Source organism: Acomys russatus, chromosome 1, assembly GCF_903995435.1.
Source record: "Acomys russatus chromosome 1, mAcoRus1.1, whole genome shotgun sequence".
NCBI lineage: Eukaryota > Metazoa > Chordata > Mammalia > Rodentia > Muridae > Acomys > Acomys russatus.
Genome location: NC_067137.1, coordinates 24,511,022 through 24,526,820, shown reverse-complemented (window position 1 = coordinate 24,526,820; position 15,799 = coordinate 24,511,022). Strand labels below are relative to the sequence as shown.

The 15,799-nt window shown below is 50.6% G+C and overlaps 1 protein-coding gene across 1 annotated transcript in view; it reads left to right on the top strand.

The window, feature by feature from the left end:
* The window catches only part of Dnmt3a (DNA methyltransferase 3 alpha), a gene marked incomplete at its 5' end in the record, with an annotated part of 75,424 nt that overhangs the window by 37,149 nt on the left and 22,476 nt on the right, over positions 1-15,799 (top strand). The window contains 2 exons of the mRNA XM_051154585.1: positions 2,058-2,101; positions 2,525-2,671. Coding sequence (XP_051010542.1) covers positions 2,058-2,101; positions 2,525-2,671 — 191 coding nt within the window. The remainder of the gene's footprint in view (positions 1-2,057; positions 2,102-2,524; positions 2,672-15,799) is intronic.

The following is a 15,799-nucleotide window of genomic DNA, read 5'->3' as shown; positions in this document are numbered from 1 at the left end:
TGAGCTGGGAGATGCGGCAGGGACTGTTTTTTCCGTTTGGGGCTCTTTGTTTCTGCACCCCCACCCCTCCATACACCACGCCAAGCTACATGAGCCAACCTTGGTGACCTTCCTGCCCAAGCCCTGTATTTTCTTAGCCTCAGAGAAAGGAATTCAGGCGCCCAGGTGAAAGGCTGCTGAATTCTCCCCACTTGGTAGGAAAAACCAGACATTTTGCTGCCGCAGGGCTAGCTGGGATAGGAGCCTGGCGGCCATGCGGAAATGGCAGGAAGATGTTAGCTCCCCTCTTTTGGGGTCTATCCAAGGCCAAAGAGTCCTTCCTAAAGGTGGCGCTGTGGGGACTGCTGCTCCTAGCCCAGATGTCTCTGGAACTGGAATCAGTGCCCACTTCGGGAACTTTGAGAAAAGCCAGCACAAAGAAATGTATGCAACAGAGATTCCCTTGGAGAAAGGAGGCTTGCTGACATGTATTGAGCACCTACTGTATGCCACGCCCTGTTCCATGCACCCATTACTCACACACATCTTTAGAACATATGTCACTTTGTATTGATGAGGAAACGGCAGAGGTTAGGGGTTCATACTGAGGTAGTTAGAATCCAAACTGAGCTGGGTACTGCAGGCCTTCAATCTCAGCACGTGGGAGGCCAATCTCTGTGGGTTTGAGGACAGCCTGGTCTACAGAGCGAGTTCCAGGACAGCCAGGGCTACATGGAGAAACCCTGTCTTGAAAAACAAAACAAAACAAAAAAAGAATCTAGATCTCTGAATTTAAAAAAAGAAAGAAAGAAAAGCAAAGGAGAGGACATGACTGCTCCTGGGTAGGTGGGGAGAGGGAGGAGAGACTTACCAGAGGCCAAAAAGGGGGGGGGGGGCAGAGACATGGAGACCAAGATGTCTGGATTATATAGGGAAGAGCCTCTGGGGGAAGGGCAGCCCAGTGCTGGAGAGTTCAGGGTAGAAAGTAGGGTACGCCAGCCATATCCCCTTATAGGTAGGCACTGAGGGATGATGGAGGCCAGGTCCACTTTGATATTTTTTTTGTGTTTTTTGTTTTTGTTTTTTTAGATTTATTTTTAGGAGTCCTCTGTCTGTATATACCCCTGCAGGCCAGAAGAGGGCACCAGATCTCATTATAGATAGTTGTGAGCCATCATGTAGTTGCTGGGAATTGAACTCAGGACCTCTGGAAGAGCAGTGCTCTCAAGTGCGGAGCCATCTACCCCCCCCCCCCACACACACACACATGTACACACACTTTGATAGGTTAACTTGGTACCTCAGCCACTTGTCCTGGGTTTGAAACTTAACACCCTTGACCTGAGAAAGGTTCAGGAACAAGGACAGTTTACATGTTGACAAGAACTGTTTCTAGGGACTGGAGAGATAGATGGCTCAGAGGTAAGAACACTGGCAGCTCTTCCAAAGATCCTGAGTTCAATTCCCAGCAACCACATGGTGGCTCACAACCATCTATAATGAGATCTAGTGCCCTCTTCTGGTGTACATGTAGGTGAAACACTGTGTATATATGATAAATAATTCTTTAAAGAACTGTTTCTAGTGAAGAGAAAGACTCATGAAATACAATTACCCCACACAAAGAAGTGAACACAGTCTGGCTTTTCAGTTGCTCCTGCTTTGCCTTTCCCCCTCCTGCTCCCTTCTCTGAATGAGGACAGGGGTGGGGGTGGGGCATAGCTGATGGCTGCTTTGATGCCCCTTGTGTGCACTTGAGACCAGGGTCCCATGGGTCAGAAATATGGCCCTGACTTTTCTTTCTGTTATTCCTGTGTTCTTGGGCCTAGAACCTGAGCCAGGATATCTCTCTCTCTCTCTCTCTCTCTCTCTCTCTCTCTCTCTCTCTCTCTCTCTCCATCCCGCTTTGCTTCAGGCCTTGTTCTGAGTCCTGGGAGCCAACCTGGCACATGGTAGGCCATGGATAGCACATAAATAACAAACACTAGGAGGACCCTGACCCCCGTGGAGGTCCCCAGGTTCCGCCGAGCCACTGCTGTGACTCCTCCCACAGTCCCCTTGTTCTTCCCTTTCCACAGGCAAAGGACAGAAGCAGACCAACATCGAATCCATGAAAATGGAGGCAAGTGTTTTCCTCACCCCCCCCCCCGGGGCCTGTGTGGACCCTGATTCTAAAAGAAAGCCCCCTCTCTGAAGGACTTTGGCCGAGTGTGTGTGAGGGGGCCCCCGAGGGTGGGTCCCTGCCCCATCTTCGGTGTCCCTTTGTGTGAAGGAGAGGAAGTGGGGGTGGAGGTTGGAAGTCCCCTGGCCGGACAGCCAGCTCACCCCCGTCCAGAGATCAAGCCCTTCCCCTCACTGCCTCGCTCATGTGTCCCTGCCAACTCCCAATCCCCCCTCAGGACTCAGGACTCAACCCCTCTGGCTAGGAACCAGAATTTGCCTATTCTGTTTGGGAGGCATGACGCCTCTCAGTTTCCCTTCCAGGAGGGGCAAACTCTGCAGAGGTGCCTGTGCCCACCTTAATACCTTCCTTTCTCTCTCCTAGGGCTCCCGGGGCCGGCTGCGGGGTGGCTTGGGCTGGGAGTCCAGCCTCCGTCAGCGGCCCATGCCAAGACTCACCTTCCAGGCAGGGGACCCTTACTACATCAGCAAACGGAAACGGGACGAGTGGCTGGCGCGTTGGAAAAGGGAGGTGAGATGCCGTCTACGGTGCCAAGTGTGGAACTGGCAAACCAGGAGTCAGTTCTAGCCACCCTGCGGGACTTTTGTGGGGCTGTAGCTGAGACTGTTTCTCCCTAGGGTTAACTCCTAGGATTTCCAGGAAACTGCTACGAGGCAGTATGTAGGTCAGTTGTCCCTTCATCTTGTTTATGGGGTGCTAGCTGTGTGTAAGTGTGTGCATACAGGTAGGTGCTGAGCAAATATGGTGCTCTTGCCCTTCTGGAGTTGATGCCCTGATGGGTCAGAAGGACAAAACCAAGGGGAATTGAAGGGTCAGTGAGACCTGCGGGTAGACGAGGCAGGCCTCTCAGAAGAGGTGGCATTTTCTTCTCTGAGTGTCTGGAGAAGCTATGGATACTGTTCATGGAGAGAAGTGACTCAGGTGCAGGTAACGACAGTGGAGACAGGACAGTGTTGGCTGGATTTGGGGGACAGATTGAAGGATAAGTTGACTGGAAAGGTCAGAGAACTGCTATGGCAGTGGCAAGGAGACCAGCTGAAGACTGTGTTCTGATGGAGGACTTGTTGGTGGAATCAAGAGTTCACTGTGGAATGCCAAGGAGCTGGTGGCCGGGCTTTGGGCTAAAGTTCCCAAAGTGTAAGAAAACAGGGTCAGCCAGGTGTGATGGCGCACACCTGTAATCCCAGCACTCCAGAGGTAGAGGCAGGTGGGATCTCTGTAAGTCAGAGGCCAGCCTGATCTACAGAGGGGTCCAGGACAGCCAGGGATACACAGAGAAACCCTGTCTCAAAAAACAAACAAACAAATAAATAAATAAGCAAGACAGGATCTGTGGAGTCTACTCAGTAGAAGACAGAGAGGCAGAGTCTCAGAAATACCACATTTGGGGACAATGAGAAAGAATAGCGGCCGCTGTGGCCCTGAGGAGGCACCACAGGAGACCAGGAGAGGAAGTTTGTCTGGGAGAGCTGGTTTCTCTAGACAGTGGCTGCACTGAATGGGGGCATGCCCCACACTGGCCAAGTCTGAGGGAGCTGGTGCTTTTTCTGAAAAACTTCTGTGGGATCTAGGAGGGAGCTGGAAACATCCAAGGGCTTCAAAAGAGAAAGGAGGTGGCCTGCCATGGGTCCTCTAAGATCAGTGGGAAGGGAGGGTTGTGGGCGCCACTCCCTTAGCGTGGGAGAGTAAGCAAGGTCTTGACCTCAGGCTATTCTACAATGTGTGCCCCCTGGCCCCAGAGAAAGTTCCAAGCAAGGGGAGGGATGTGGTTCTTCTGGCTGACTAATTGTTTCTAGTTCCTTTGGGATCCAGGAAGGCAGAAATCATCCTTCTGAAAGTCCAGAGAAGGGCAGCCTGGCTGAGGTCTGAGGGGTGCCTTTAGCCCTGAGCACCGGGGCTGTGGAGTGCAGCTTGAGGAAGTGGGTTGCTGCTTCTTCTCCTGGGACCCTGAGGCTCAGAGGCTCCATTTCACCCCTAGTCTATGAGGTGCTTCCGCTCTGAGGTGGAGGTGTTGAGGCGGTGACTGGGGGCTGGTCTCCCTCCCTCAATCAGCACCACACCCAGAGCCACAATAAGGCTTTTTCCCTACTTCCAGAGAATGAAGACCCATTTTTATTAATTTTTAAGTTTCTGCTAAAAATTTAAAAAGATTTTTGAGTGCCCCACCCAGTAAGGACACTTGTCACTGAGCCTCACACAGACAAGAACCAACTCCTCCGTCCTCCACACAGGTGCCATGCACACACGCGCACACACACACACACACTCACACTCACACTCAGCACACATATAAACAAACAAATAAATAAATGTAGTTAACATTTTTAAATGAAGAACTTGTAAGGCAAGCCCGTTGTGGTGTACGCATTTGTGATCCCAGCACTTGGGAGGCAGAGGTAGGAGGATCACTGTGAGTTCCAGGCCAGCCTGGTCTACGAAGTGAGTCCAAGACAGCCAAGGCTACACAGAAAGACCTTGTCTAGAAAAAGAAAAACAACAACAACAGAAAAGAATATATAAGGTGGGAGTGAAGGCTTACACCCGTAATCTCAGCACTTGGGTGACTAGAGAAGGAAGGTACAAGTTCAAAGCCAGCTTGATCTGTGTGTTTGGCACCACATAGCTCAAGCCCCCTCCCCCGACTACCCAGCAAGGGCCATCCCCTTAAAAACAAAAACAATGAAAAAAACAAAGTTAGCAACATTGGGCAGGTGAGGAGGCACACGTTGTTTTTAATCCCAGAACTCAAGAGGCAGAGGCCAGCAGATTTCTGAGTTCAAGGCCAACTTTATCTACCCACGGAGTTCCAAGCCAGCCAGGCCTATAGAGTGAGTCCCTGTTTCGAGGGGGGGAAAAAAGTAGGGACATTTGCTAATATGGAATGGTAAATCTATTATATAATATGCATAAATCTATACATACACACATATATAACATACAGATATGTTCTGTATGTATCTGTCACTTGCTTGAGCAACTTTATCAAAAGCATTTCCAGTGAGTCGGCTAGATTTGTTCATTTGCTTTCCCATCCCAACCAACGCAAGGGCCCTTGGTCTCTTTTCGGAGGAGGGGGGTAGGAGGTAGTGTTTCAAGACAGAGTTTCTTCATGTAGCCTTGGCTGGCCTGGACTTGCTTTGTAGACCTGGCTGGCCTTGAATTCATGGAGATGCGCCTGCCTCCTCTGCCTCCCTGAGTGTTATAAGCATGTGCCACCATGCCCAGCTGGGCCCTTGGTCTTTACGTGATAACAGAGAAGTGGGGAAGGCTGGTTCATTCTGAACTGTTGGAGGTGCCTGTGACTTGCCGAGTGGAAACCTCAAAACAAAATGTACTGTCTACCAATAAAATAAACCCTGAGACTTCCAGTGCCGCTTGGTCTGCTGGTCTTCAGTTGTGACTATGTGTCCCTTGATCCCCCACTGGCCACAAACCCCCAGGGCAGGTGGGACTGGGGCAGGCACTGGGTTAGCGGTTAGGTTTCCTAAGCTTAAAGAATTTGCCTCCAAATGCTACACCCTGCTAGGGACAAAGAAAAATCAACTGCTAGTAAACGCCAGTAGCTTTCCAGTACAGCCCAGAAACTGATGCTATCGCCCACTTTCTTCTTCTTTTTTTTAAATGTAATGTGTGTGACTGTTTTGTCTGCATATATGTGTGTATCACATGTGTGCCTGGTGCCCACAGAGGTCAGAAGACAGTGTGGGATCCCATGGAATTAGAGTTGTGGGTGGTTTTAAGCCACCATGTAGGTGCTGGGAGCTGAACCTGGGCCTCCCTAAGCAGTGCACATAACTGCTAAGCTAGCTTTCCAGCCCCCCTTGCCCTTTTCCCATTCCAAAGCTCATCTTGGCTCTTTAGCCTTTGACCTTTTCTTCTGCTGCTGCTTCCCTGGGCCTTCCGGGTGCCCCTGACATGCACACTTCCCGCCTTTCTCAGCAGCATGTTCTGTCCTGGAACTGGGCTATCAACAGGTGCCTCCTTCCTGACCCACTTAACACTCAACTGTGTTTCTCGGTTTGGACGATTGGTTTGGGGGTTTTTGTGTTTGCTGTTTTTGTAGTTAAGGCTCACTTGAACTCCTGACCTTTCCGTCACTACCTCCTAAGTACTGGGATCCCAAGTGGGCCCTCTGCTGCCACCTTCATTCCCTTGCTGTACTAGAAAGGCTTCCACAGATCTAAGTGCCTGCCTACCTCACTCCGGACCACACCCCCTGCCCGCCTTGCTCCTGTCGCCCCCACCCCCACCCTGCCTTTACTGCACCTGCTTCCCACAGGTGACCCACCAGCCAACATCTCCTAGCTGTGGAATGCAGCACCCATCCAAACTTAAAAACTTCCTTCAGGAAACTGGGCATGGTGGCTCATGCTTGTAATCTCAGCACGCTGGCAGGCAGAAGCTGAAGGGTCTCTGTGAGTTCAAGGCCAGCATGGTCTACAAAGAGAGTCCTGATAGCCAAAGCTACACAGAGAAACCCTGTGTAGGGGAGAAAAAAAAAAAAAAAAAAACTTGCGTCAGGCACATTTTTCGAGGCCTCTGCCGGAAGCCCTTCCAGCTCTGACCTATGGAAAGCACATGACTGAACAGGCCGTAGACTAATTCATCAGCTACAGGCAGTGCTGGACTTTTAGCAGATAACCTGGGAAGAGCGAGGGGAGCATCTCAGAAGGAGATCGCTTCAATTGTGAAGTCCCCAGGCCCTTTTGGGAATGACACTCAAGTCTGAAGGGCTTGTGTGCGCTGCTAGGAACTTCCGCTAGCCCCGACTCCACATCTGCCCTACCTAGGAGGCCTTTTTCACCCCAAAAGCTGCTTTCCCAGGTTGAGGGATGTAGATCAGAGGGGACCACTTGCCTAGCAAGCAAGAGGCCTTTGCTTCAGTCTCAGTACCACACACAGACTCTTTTCCGGCTTGCCCTTCCTCCACCCCTGTCGTTCACATCTTAGCTGCTGGGTAAGATCTATAGTTTTCACCTGCCCAAGATTAAGAAGGTGGCGCATGCCTTTAATTCCAGCATTCAGGAGGTCAATGCCAGTAGATCTCTTGAGTTCAAAGCCAGCCCTGGTCTATAAAGCAACTGAGACCTTTCTTAAAAAGTAAATAAATAAGATAATTTAAACTGCACAAAATGAAATAAACTTAAAATAGGTGACAAGGGAAACCGGCCATTTCCTTCGTTCTGACTGGGAATTCTTGCTGGAGAGGGGAAGCTGTTTTGTTGTCTTCTGTCTACCGGCTCTGCTATAATAAATGACTGAACTCTGTTCCAGAACCCACAGTGGCTCCCTCATACCCTGGTGCGCGCCCCCCCCCCCATCACATACACAGATTCTGGCTGTTTCCCAGTGTTTCAACCTTGTGACCTCCAGAATCTGCCCGGTGTGGTGTGAGGACTCCATGGGTGGATGGCTGGCCTGACCAGATTCTAAGTCACTTCGGGGAAGGAGTCCCATATTGCAGTCAGGTTTTAGGAAATCTGTTATCTTCCCCTGGCTCCTGCATACAAACACTTATCAGATAATATTGCATAGTGATAGTTAACAATCCGTGGCCTGGCCCGAGGATCCTAGTCTCCCCTGCCCCCCCCCCCCCCCCCCCCGCCTCCTGCTTTTAGACACACCCTGCCCCCACCCCAGGCTGTCCAGCCAGGAGTAAAACCATCACATTCCTGAAGGGGAGGGAGAGCTTTGTTCCTAGACCTCAGGAGGCACTGTGCAAGTGATGGCTCTCCTGGTCCTCTGGGGTTTGAGACTAAAGTACCAAGCTGAGGCGCTCCCCTGTGGACAGACACGCCTCAAGTGGGCTGCATGAAGATCCCTAAACTCAGAAGCATGTGGAGTCATGAAGAACCTGCAGAGCTGCATGACGGGAGCCTGGTGGTGGTTGTTATTTTCAGACTGACTCTCTATGTAGGCAGGGCTAGCTTCGAACTCCCAGAGATCCTCCTGCTTCTGCCTCCCAAGAGCTCAGATTAAAGGTGTGCCCCACCAGGCAAATTATTAGTGTGTATGGACATGTGTGTGCTGTGGAGCGCATGTAGAGGTCACAGCCCAGCTTTGTGGCGTCCTGCTTTCTCCTTCCACCAGTCCCAGGCCTTGACTTCGTTGGGTCCAGCTGGCAGGTGTTCCAGCGGAGCCAGCTTTGCCGGCCCCTGTTTTTATTAGTTTCTGAGACAGGACTTTGTAGAATAGTCTAGGCTGGCCTTGCACTTTTCCAGTCCTCTTCCCTACTTCTCCCAGGGTTGGGGTTTTTGGGTATGAGCTACTATGTCTAACTGATTAGACACAATTTTAAAGTTACTTTAAATTATGTGAGTATTACACAAACACATTCTTATTTTAAAACAGTGTCCGTCCGTCTGGCCCCCCTCCCCCCAACTTTAATTCCTTCAATATGCTTTAGAGCTGGACATAATGGTGCATTCCTGAGTTCCCAGCACTCAGAAGGCAGAGGAAGGAGGATGACCACAGGTTCAAAGCCAGAATGGGTTTGCTTATTAGTAAGCTCCAGGCTAGCATGGGCTACAGAGTTAAAAAATCACACACACATACGCGCACGCACACGCTCACACGCGCGCACACACACACACACACACACACACACACACACACACACACACACACACGGCGGGGGGGGGGGGGGCGGCAGAGGCTGGAAACAGTGGTGTTCTCTATGAATTCGAGGCCAGCCTGGTTTACAAAGTGAGTTCAGGACAGCCAAGGCTACACACATAGAAACCCTGTCTGGGAAAAGGGGAACAGAAACAAAACAAACAAAAAATACCCCAATAAAATAAAAAATTAAAATCACACAGAGATAACAAAATACTTTTGGAGGCCTTTGATGCTGCCTAGTGTATACACGTCACAGCTTTTTTTCTGTTTGTCTGTGGGTCTAAGCATATATAACACTGCCTCACAGGCTTCTGCTTTTATGAGCAGAACCATTCCGTAGTGTCATTTTACAGTTCGGTTTTTCACTTACAATAATGCTGCCCAGTTTAGCCACATAATTACTATTATATTTCCACTGTATGAATTGCCATGATTTTATTTAACCAGACTGTTGCTACTGGCCGTTAATGTCACAGTATTTTGCTCTCTGGGCACGATGTGGCGGTAAACGTCGTTGGTGTGTGTGAGGGAGGAGGTCTCAGGTACCCAGGTCGGGATGTAGTTGAAGATCAAGTTCAGTTTCAGCCCTTCTGCCTTTGCCGCCTACGTGTCTGGATTATAGTTATGTGCCTCCAGACCGATGCTGGGGTCGAAGCGGGGTCTGATGTGTGCGAGGTTTAGCCTGCTTCCTTCTGCTTCCAAAAGACAAACCCCTAGGAAGAGAAAGCTGAGTGGAAGGAGTGTGCGTTTTGTGTTTTATAAAATCTGTGAAGTTGCTAGAAAGGGGCCACACTGATTCTGACTTCCATCCCAGCCAGCGGCTGCACTCTGCTGATGGAGTGGATGGGAAAGCCAAGCGATGGCATGTTATAGTTCTGAGAGTCACTTCCCAGGTGATAAGTGAGGTTGAGTTATCTTTTCATATGTTTATTGACCATTGGTGTTGCAGCTGCTGCTTCTGGGAGTTTTAACAAATGGGGCTTCCGTTTTCTTTACAACCTAGGATTGTGACAGACTGCTTCCTGTCTGCTCAGGAAGAACAGCCCTGTGAGAGTTCGCAGGGTCACCTCTTGCTGGGCCGCACACCATTTAATAAGCAGTCACTCTGCACCTTGAGGAGGGAGTCTTGTGTGAGGGGCTGTGGGAGATGAGGTGAGCAAGGTGTGATCTCCGGAGCAGTTTGCAGAGGAGACCAATAAAGCTAACAGAAAAGGAGCAGTCGGTGGAGTGGGTGCTTGTTGACCAGATGGTCCTCTCTCTTACCACGCCCACTTTTGCTCTTGGGCAGTGCCTGGCCACCCTAGAGAGGAGCTGAGACAGCAAGTAACTTTACCAAAACGCTGAGTGCGTTTTAAAGGGACTCCCACGAAGGCCATAATTAGATATAACCTCCTAGATTGGCCTTTACACCAGGCTGTGGAAATTGTCAAAGAGACTGCTGCTGTGACAAGTAGAGGAGCTTGCGGGAGGGAGGGCTTCTGTTGTTTGTCTTGAGACAGGATTTCAGTTAACCCAGGGTGGCCTTGAATCTTGACCCTTGGAACTGTGAACTCTTGATCCTCCTATTGCGGCTCTTAAATACTGGGATAACAGGTGCAGAAGACTCAGTTTTGGTCTGAGTGTGTTTGTTTGTTTTGAAACAGGGTCTCCCACTGTAGCCCAGACTGTCTTGGAACCCATTAGGTAGCCTATGTGGGTCTCTAACTTACACCAGAGAACCCATCCACTTCTTAGTAGTGAGAAAATAAGTGAGGGGTGGTAAACATATCCAGGGTGCAGCTGCTGGCTACAGCTAAGAGTGAACACGGGAAAGGGGTTGAGCTTCCTCCACCACAGACCGAGGCACATCCTGACACTGATTATTTCGGCAGAAACCAGTGTTTCTGTACATGTGTGCACTAAGTACATGCTCTGCCGCTGGCCTGGACCCTCAGGTCTGTAAGAAATATCTTTATCTGGACAGCAAGGTTGTTCAGGGTAAAGACACTGGCTACCAAGCCTGTTGACCTGAGTTTGGTCCCTAGAACACACATGTTGAAAGGAGGGAACCAGCTTCGGTGGTCGTCTTCCAACCTCCACATGTAAACCCACGCACATTCATATGTGCGTACACACAGACACACACACACACACACACACACACACACACACACACAGGAGCTAAAATGTTCCAAGTTAGAAAAGAGCCGTGAATGGCCTTAGGAAGGTCCACTGGTCAAAACCATCTCCCTGCGTCAGGTTGCTCCTGTTGGACACGCTAGCCTGGCTCTCCTAGTTTTCTTTGGTGCATTGTCTTTAAAGTTTAGGACTGAATCCAGAAGGGAGACCCTCTAGTGATGTCCTCCCTAGGTTGTGTGGGCTGACCCTCAGGGCCATCCTGTGAGCTCAGACCTGTCCTCCCAGCTTTCCCGTGTCCTTGCTCTGCCCTTGACTCCCGCTTTTTGCCCTTGTTTTCTCAGGATTGTGTGTCTGAAGTTGTAAAGTTGGATTAAGATAACGTTGGAATGAAATTCTGGGAGCCTGGTTTCTAGTCTTAGCTTCTGCTCCAGATTAGTTGATCAATTCGGTTTCCAGATTTAAAATGTGATAGAAATAGATTGCCTAATTCCAAGAATTCTAGACATTTATTATCCGGGGGTGGGAAGGGCTGGCTGGAATTGTGATCTGTGGTTCTCTCTGTCACCTGTGTTACTCAGAAGCCTCAGCGCTCACGATCTGCCAGAGATGCCTATGTGAAGCATCCTCAGCAGACGGCTTATAAAATAATGTGTAGCTCATTTAGGCGTGGGCTAGACTGCTGCTCCCACTTCTTCATCACTCCCGTCTCTGTTGTTATAGACAGACTCTAAAGGCCCAGAGCTGCATACGGGGCCTCTTAAATATAATCCCAGTCCCTGGGAGGCAGAGGCAGATCTGTGTGTTCAAGGCCAACCTGATCTTTATAGTGAATTCCAAACCCATCAGGCTACATAGTCATAGGGAGACACCTGTCTCAAAAAAAAAAAAAAAAAAAAAAAGAGAGAAAGGGAGAGGATAAATGCTTAACACACATAAGACCCTGCGTTCAACCTCAGCACTGTTCCTAAGAGGCCTGGGATGTGGCCCAGAAAGAAGGCTCGGCAGGCAAAGGCACGATTCCTGTATGCACACTGTAGGAGAGAACCAGCTCCCTGTGGATTATCCCCTGAGCACACATGCCATGGCATGCAGGCAAATCCGCAGATGTGCTTTAGGGGCTGGAGAGACAGTTTGGAAATTAAGAGTTCTGACTGTTCTTGCAGAGGACGGCTTTGGGGCCCAGCTCCCACATTTGTGGGCTCACAAGTGTAACCCCAGCTCTAAGGGATCTGCGGGGCCTCTTTTGGCCTTTGTGAGTTCTTGCCCTCCCCTGCACATCCACACACAGACATACACTTTAAAAATAAAGTGTTTTTCCAGACAGGATTTTTCTGTGTAGCTTTGGCTGTCCTGGACTTGCTTTATAGACCAGGCTAGCCTCAAATTCACCAAAATCTGCCTGCCTTTGCCCCCCGAAGTGCTGGGATTTGAGGTGTGTGTCACTGCGCTCGGGGTAATAGCTAAAATCTTAAAAGAAGGCCTTGGGGGCCTGGAGTGATGCTCAGCAGGTAAATAGACTGTAATAGGCGGCTCCTTCCGGAGGACCCAGGTTCTAGTCCCAGCACTCACATGGCAGTTCACAACTTGCCTGGGGAATCTGACATTCTCTCTGGCTTACGTGGGCACTTTGTGCAAGTGGTGTCACATACACATACAGAAGGAGGGCTGGGGCATGGCTCCCTTTGTAGACTATTTACCTATCATGCAGGAAGCCCTGGGGTCCTTCCCCGTTGTAGTACAAACTGAGTGTGGCGGTGCTCATTTTTAATTCCATCACTTAGGAGGCAGAGGCAAGAGGACCAGAAGTTCAAGGCCAGCCCGAGCTCCACAGGACTGCCTCAAACACCTGGTCATGATGACGTCCACTTACCTGCAACCCCAGCAGTCAGGAGGCAGAGGCAAGAGGGGCATTGCAAGTTCTAGGCCAGCCTGGTCTACCCTTGAGTTCTAGACCAAGTGAGACTTTTCTCAAAAAAACAAAAACAAACCAGGAAACCAAAAGAAAACCACATAATATTTTGCCCACTAATCAGGGAGGTCCCAGTGATGTCTACTCCTAGGAGGAGAGGGACCTCAGACTCCGTAGCTCCACAAAGAACTCAGTGTTCCCATGGAGGGAGTTAACAGACTCAACTCACTATTGACTAAAGATACAGCTTGTTGTGCTGGTGGCCAGAGGGACACACAGGACACAGGCTGTCCCAGAGACACACGGGACACAGGCTGCCCCAGAGACACACGCTGTATGGCAGAGAAGGCTGCAAGGCTCTGACCTGATCCGACCTGTGCAGGGCATATAGGGGACGACCACAGCTTGGGGGTGGGGGGATTGCTTGAGGAAAGCTCCCTGGAGGAGGCTTCCTCAGAGAACACCACCAAGCCTAATAAGACACCTCGGAAGGCCAGGCAGTGATGGCGCACGCCTTTAATCCCTGCACTTGGGAGGCAGAGGCAGGCGGATCTCTGTGAGTTCGAGGCCAGCCTGGTCTACAAAGCAAGTCCAGGACAGTCAAGGATACACAGAGAACCCCTGTCTTGAAAAACAAAACAAAACAAAAACAAACAAAAAAGACACCTCAGAAGAGGAAACATCGTGGGCGAAGGGGCAAAGGGAGGGAGGTTCAAAGCTGCTGGCATGTTTGAGACAAGAGATATGGTGCAGGGTTAGGGATGGTCTGCAAGGAGGGAGAAAGTTGAGAGGAAGCTGCTGGTGAGATCATCGGGGACTTTCCTGTCATAGTGAGAAATTTAGGCTCAGCGTGCAGCTATGGGCAGAGCACTTTAAGATGGCAACCCTTGGTGTGGTGGAAGGGGGCTCAGAGAGATTGTGTGCAGGAGCAAGACAAGTAAGGAGGGTCAGAGAGGGAGGGCACAGCTGAGAGAACCACCAGCCTGGGCTACAGAGTGAGTTCCAGGCCAGCCCGGTGATACAGCAACACAGATAGTAGGGGTGGAAAGGGAAAATCTGGCATGTGGGGTGGAGGGAGGTGAGGTCAGAAGCCTGGAGGAGGAGTGGGCTCAGAGCCACAAAGGGGAGGCTTTGACTTTCAGTAAAGTCCAACTCATTTTCTTCCCCCTTGGTTCCTGTGATGGTGGGTGATGTCTCACTTTCTGCTTTAAGGAAGATTATCTTTCAGGACGGGGTACTTTTTGCTTGGTCTAGGGCAGGAATAGACGGGACCGATAGAAATGGACAGGCAGGCAGACAGGGAGAGGCAGAGATACTCAGCTTCTGCAAACAGATGACAGAGAGGCCAGCTTCCTGGAGAACTACCCCCACCCCACCCCCACCCGCCAGAGTACTGGAAGCATTCCTTCTTTTGTTTTTGTTTCTTCTGGGACAAGGTCTGGTTCAAGGTATCAGTTCAGGCTGGCCTTGAACTCATTTTATAGCTGAGAATGACACCCAGCTCTTGATCTTCCAGCCCTCACCTCGCCCCTGAAACCGCCAGCCTGGCCTGAGACCCCCTCCCTCACCTGTCCTCACCTGTCCTTGGAGCCCTTCCTACCTTCAGTCCTTCTCCCTGGCCTTTCAGGGTTCACATCTCAGCTATAAGGAGTACAATTTTATTGTTGACAGTGTCACCGCGCTCTACACTGCCACAGAACTGCCACTCTGCCCAGCCAACGTTAGCCAGCCTGTGTCTGTATTCCAACTCCGGCGGGTTAAGCAAAAAGAACAACTCATTCCTCTATATGCTTAAAAATTGATGCTATTTGCAAGGAAATAAGGGGGGGAGTGCAAAAGTTCAGACACCGAACACTTAGTTGAGCTTAGTTTTTACACCCCCAGAAGGCTGACCAAAGCTAGCGCTCACCAAGTGACCTGTCCATCCCACAGGTCTGAGGTGGGAGGGTCACCTGAACCCTGGAAGTTAAGGTCAGAACAAAACAACAGCAACACTGTGTTGTCCTCTGTCGTCTGGGCATCCAGAGCCAGGCTCCTGCACCTGTTCTGAGCCAAGGAAGCTCTGGGGTTATGCTTCTACATGCTGGCTGTCATCCCCAACGCCTGTAGACAGCCTTACTAATGTTTGAGAACCATTGGGCCTCTGATATAAACAGAACTAAACCCAGCCCAGGACCCCCAGTGCTGCTTCCCTTTGTGGGGAGGGGGCCTCACTAAGCGCTAGGGTCACCTGGAGCTGTTTGTTTTAATGTCACCGCCTGGGGCAGGTTAATCACTTAGGGGAATTGAGTGCCAGTGAAGGTCTTCAGGTGATGATGGGGTTGCAGCTCTCACTTTCCAAGCCTGGGGGTGGGAAGACCGGAAAGGACTCAAGGCTTTGATTTAAATTTTCCCTTTCGGATGGAGATGGAGGCCATCCCATTGTTTTCTAGCAGGAGCCAAGCTAGTCTTCTGGGCTCCTCCCACCTTCTTTGGACCCTGAAACTCGAGAGGGTCTGCATGCCTGAATCAGAATGGTGGTCCCCCAGCCTCTTCCTCTGACCCCTGGATTCTGGGGGAAGGGTGGGGGAGGGGTAGTGTGCTGGGTTCCTCTGGGCCCACCTTCCCTGCTGAGTGTGATTAGCTCTGCTCTGCAGACTCAGGTTTCTCCAGGGTGACAACACCGTCCACTTGAGCAAACCTATCCTCGGGCGTTACCCCTGGAGCTTCCTTTGTGCCTGTCTTTGTCCTGCAGATGCTGTCTGTAGACCCATTAGACTGGCCTGAGAAGCCTGGTAGTCACTTAGAATCCTGTCACTGACACCCTGTCTACTCTCGGTCCTCACACACCTCCTGCTGGTTTTCTCTAGTCCGTGAGTCTTGGGCCTGTGCAGCTCGGCCTCCCTAGACTCCCAAAGTCTCTTGCCCAGGCTCTTAGATGCAGACATAAGAGAAACAGTGCAGCCCTGGTGTAGCAGGTGAACGGGACGAGACAGGAAAGGAGGCTAGATTGG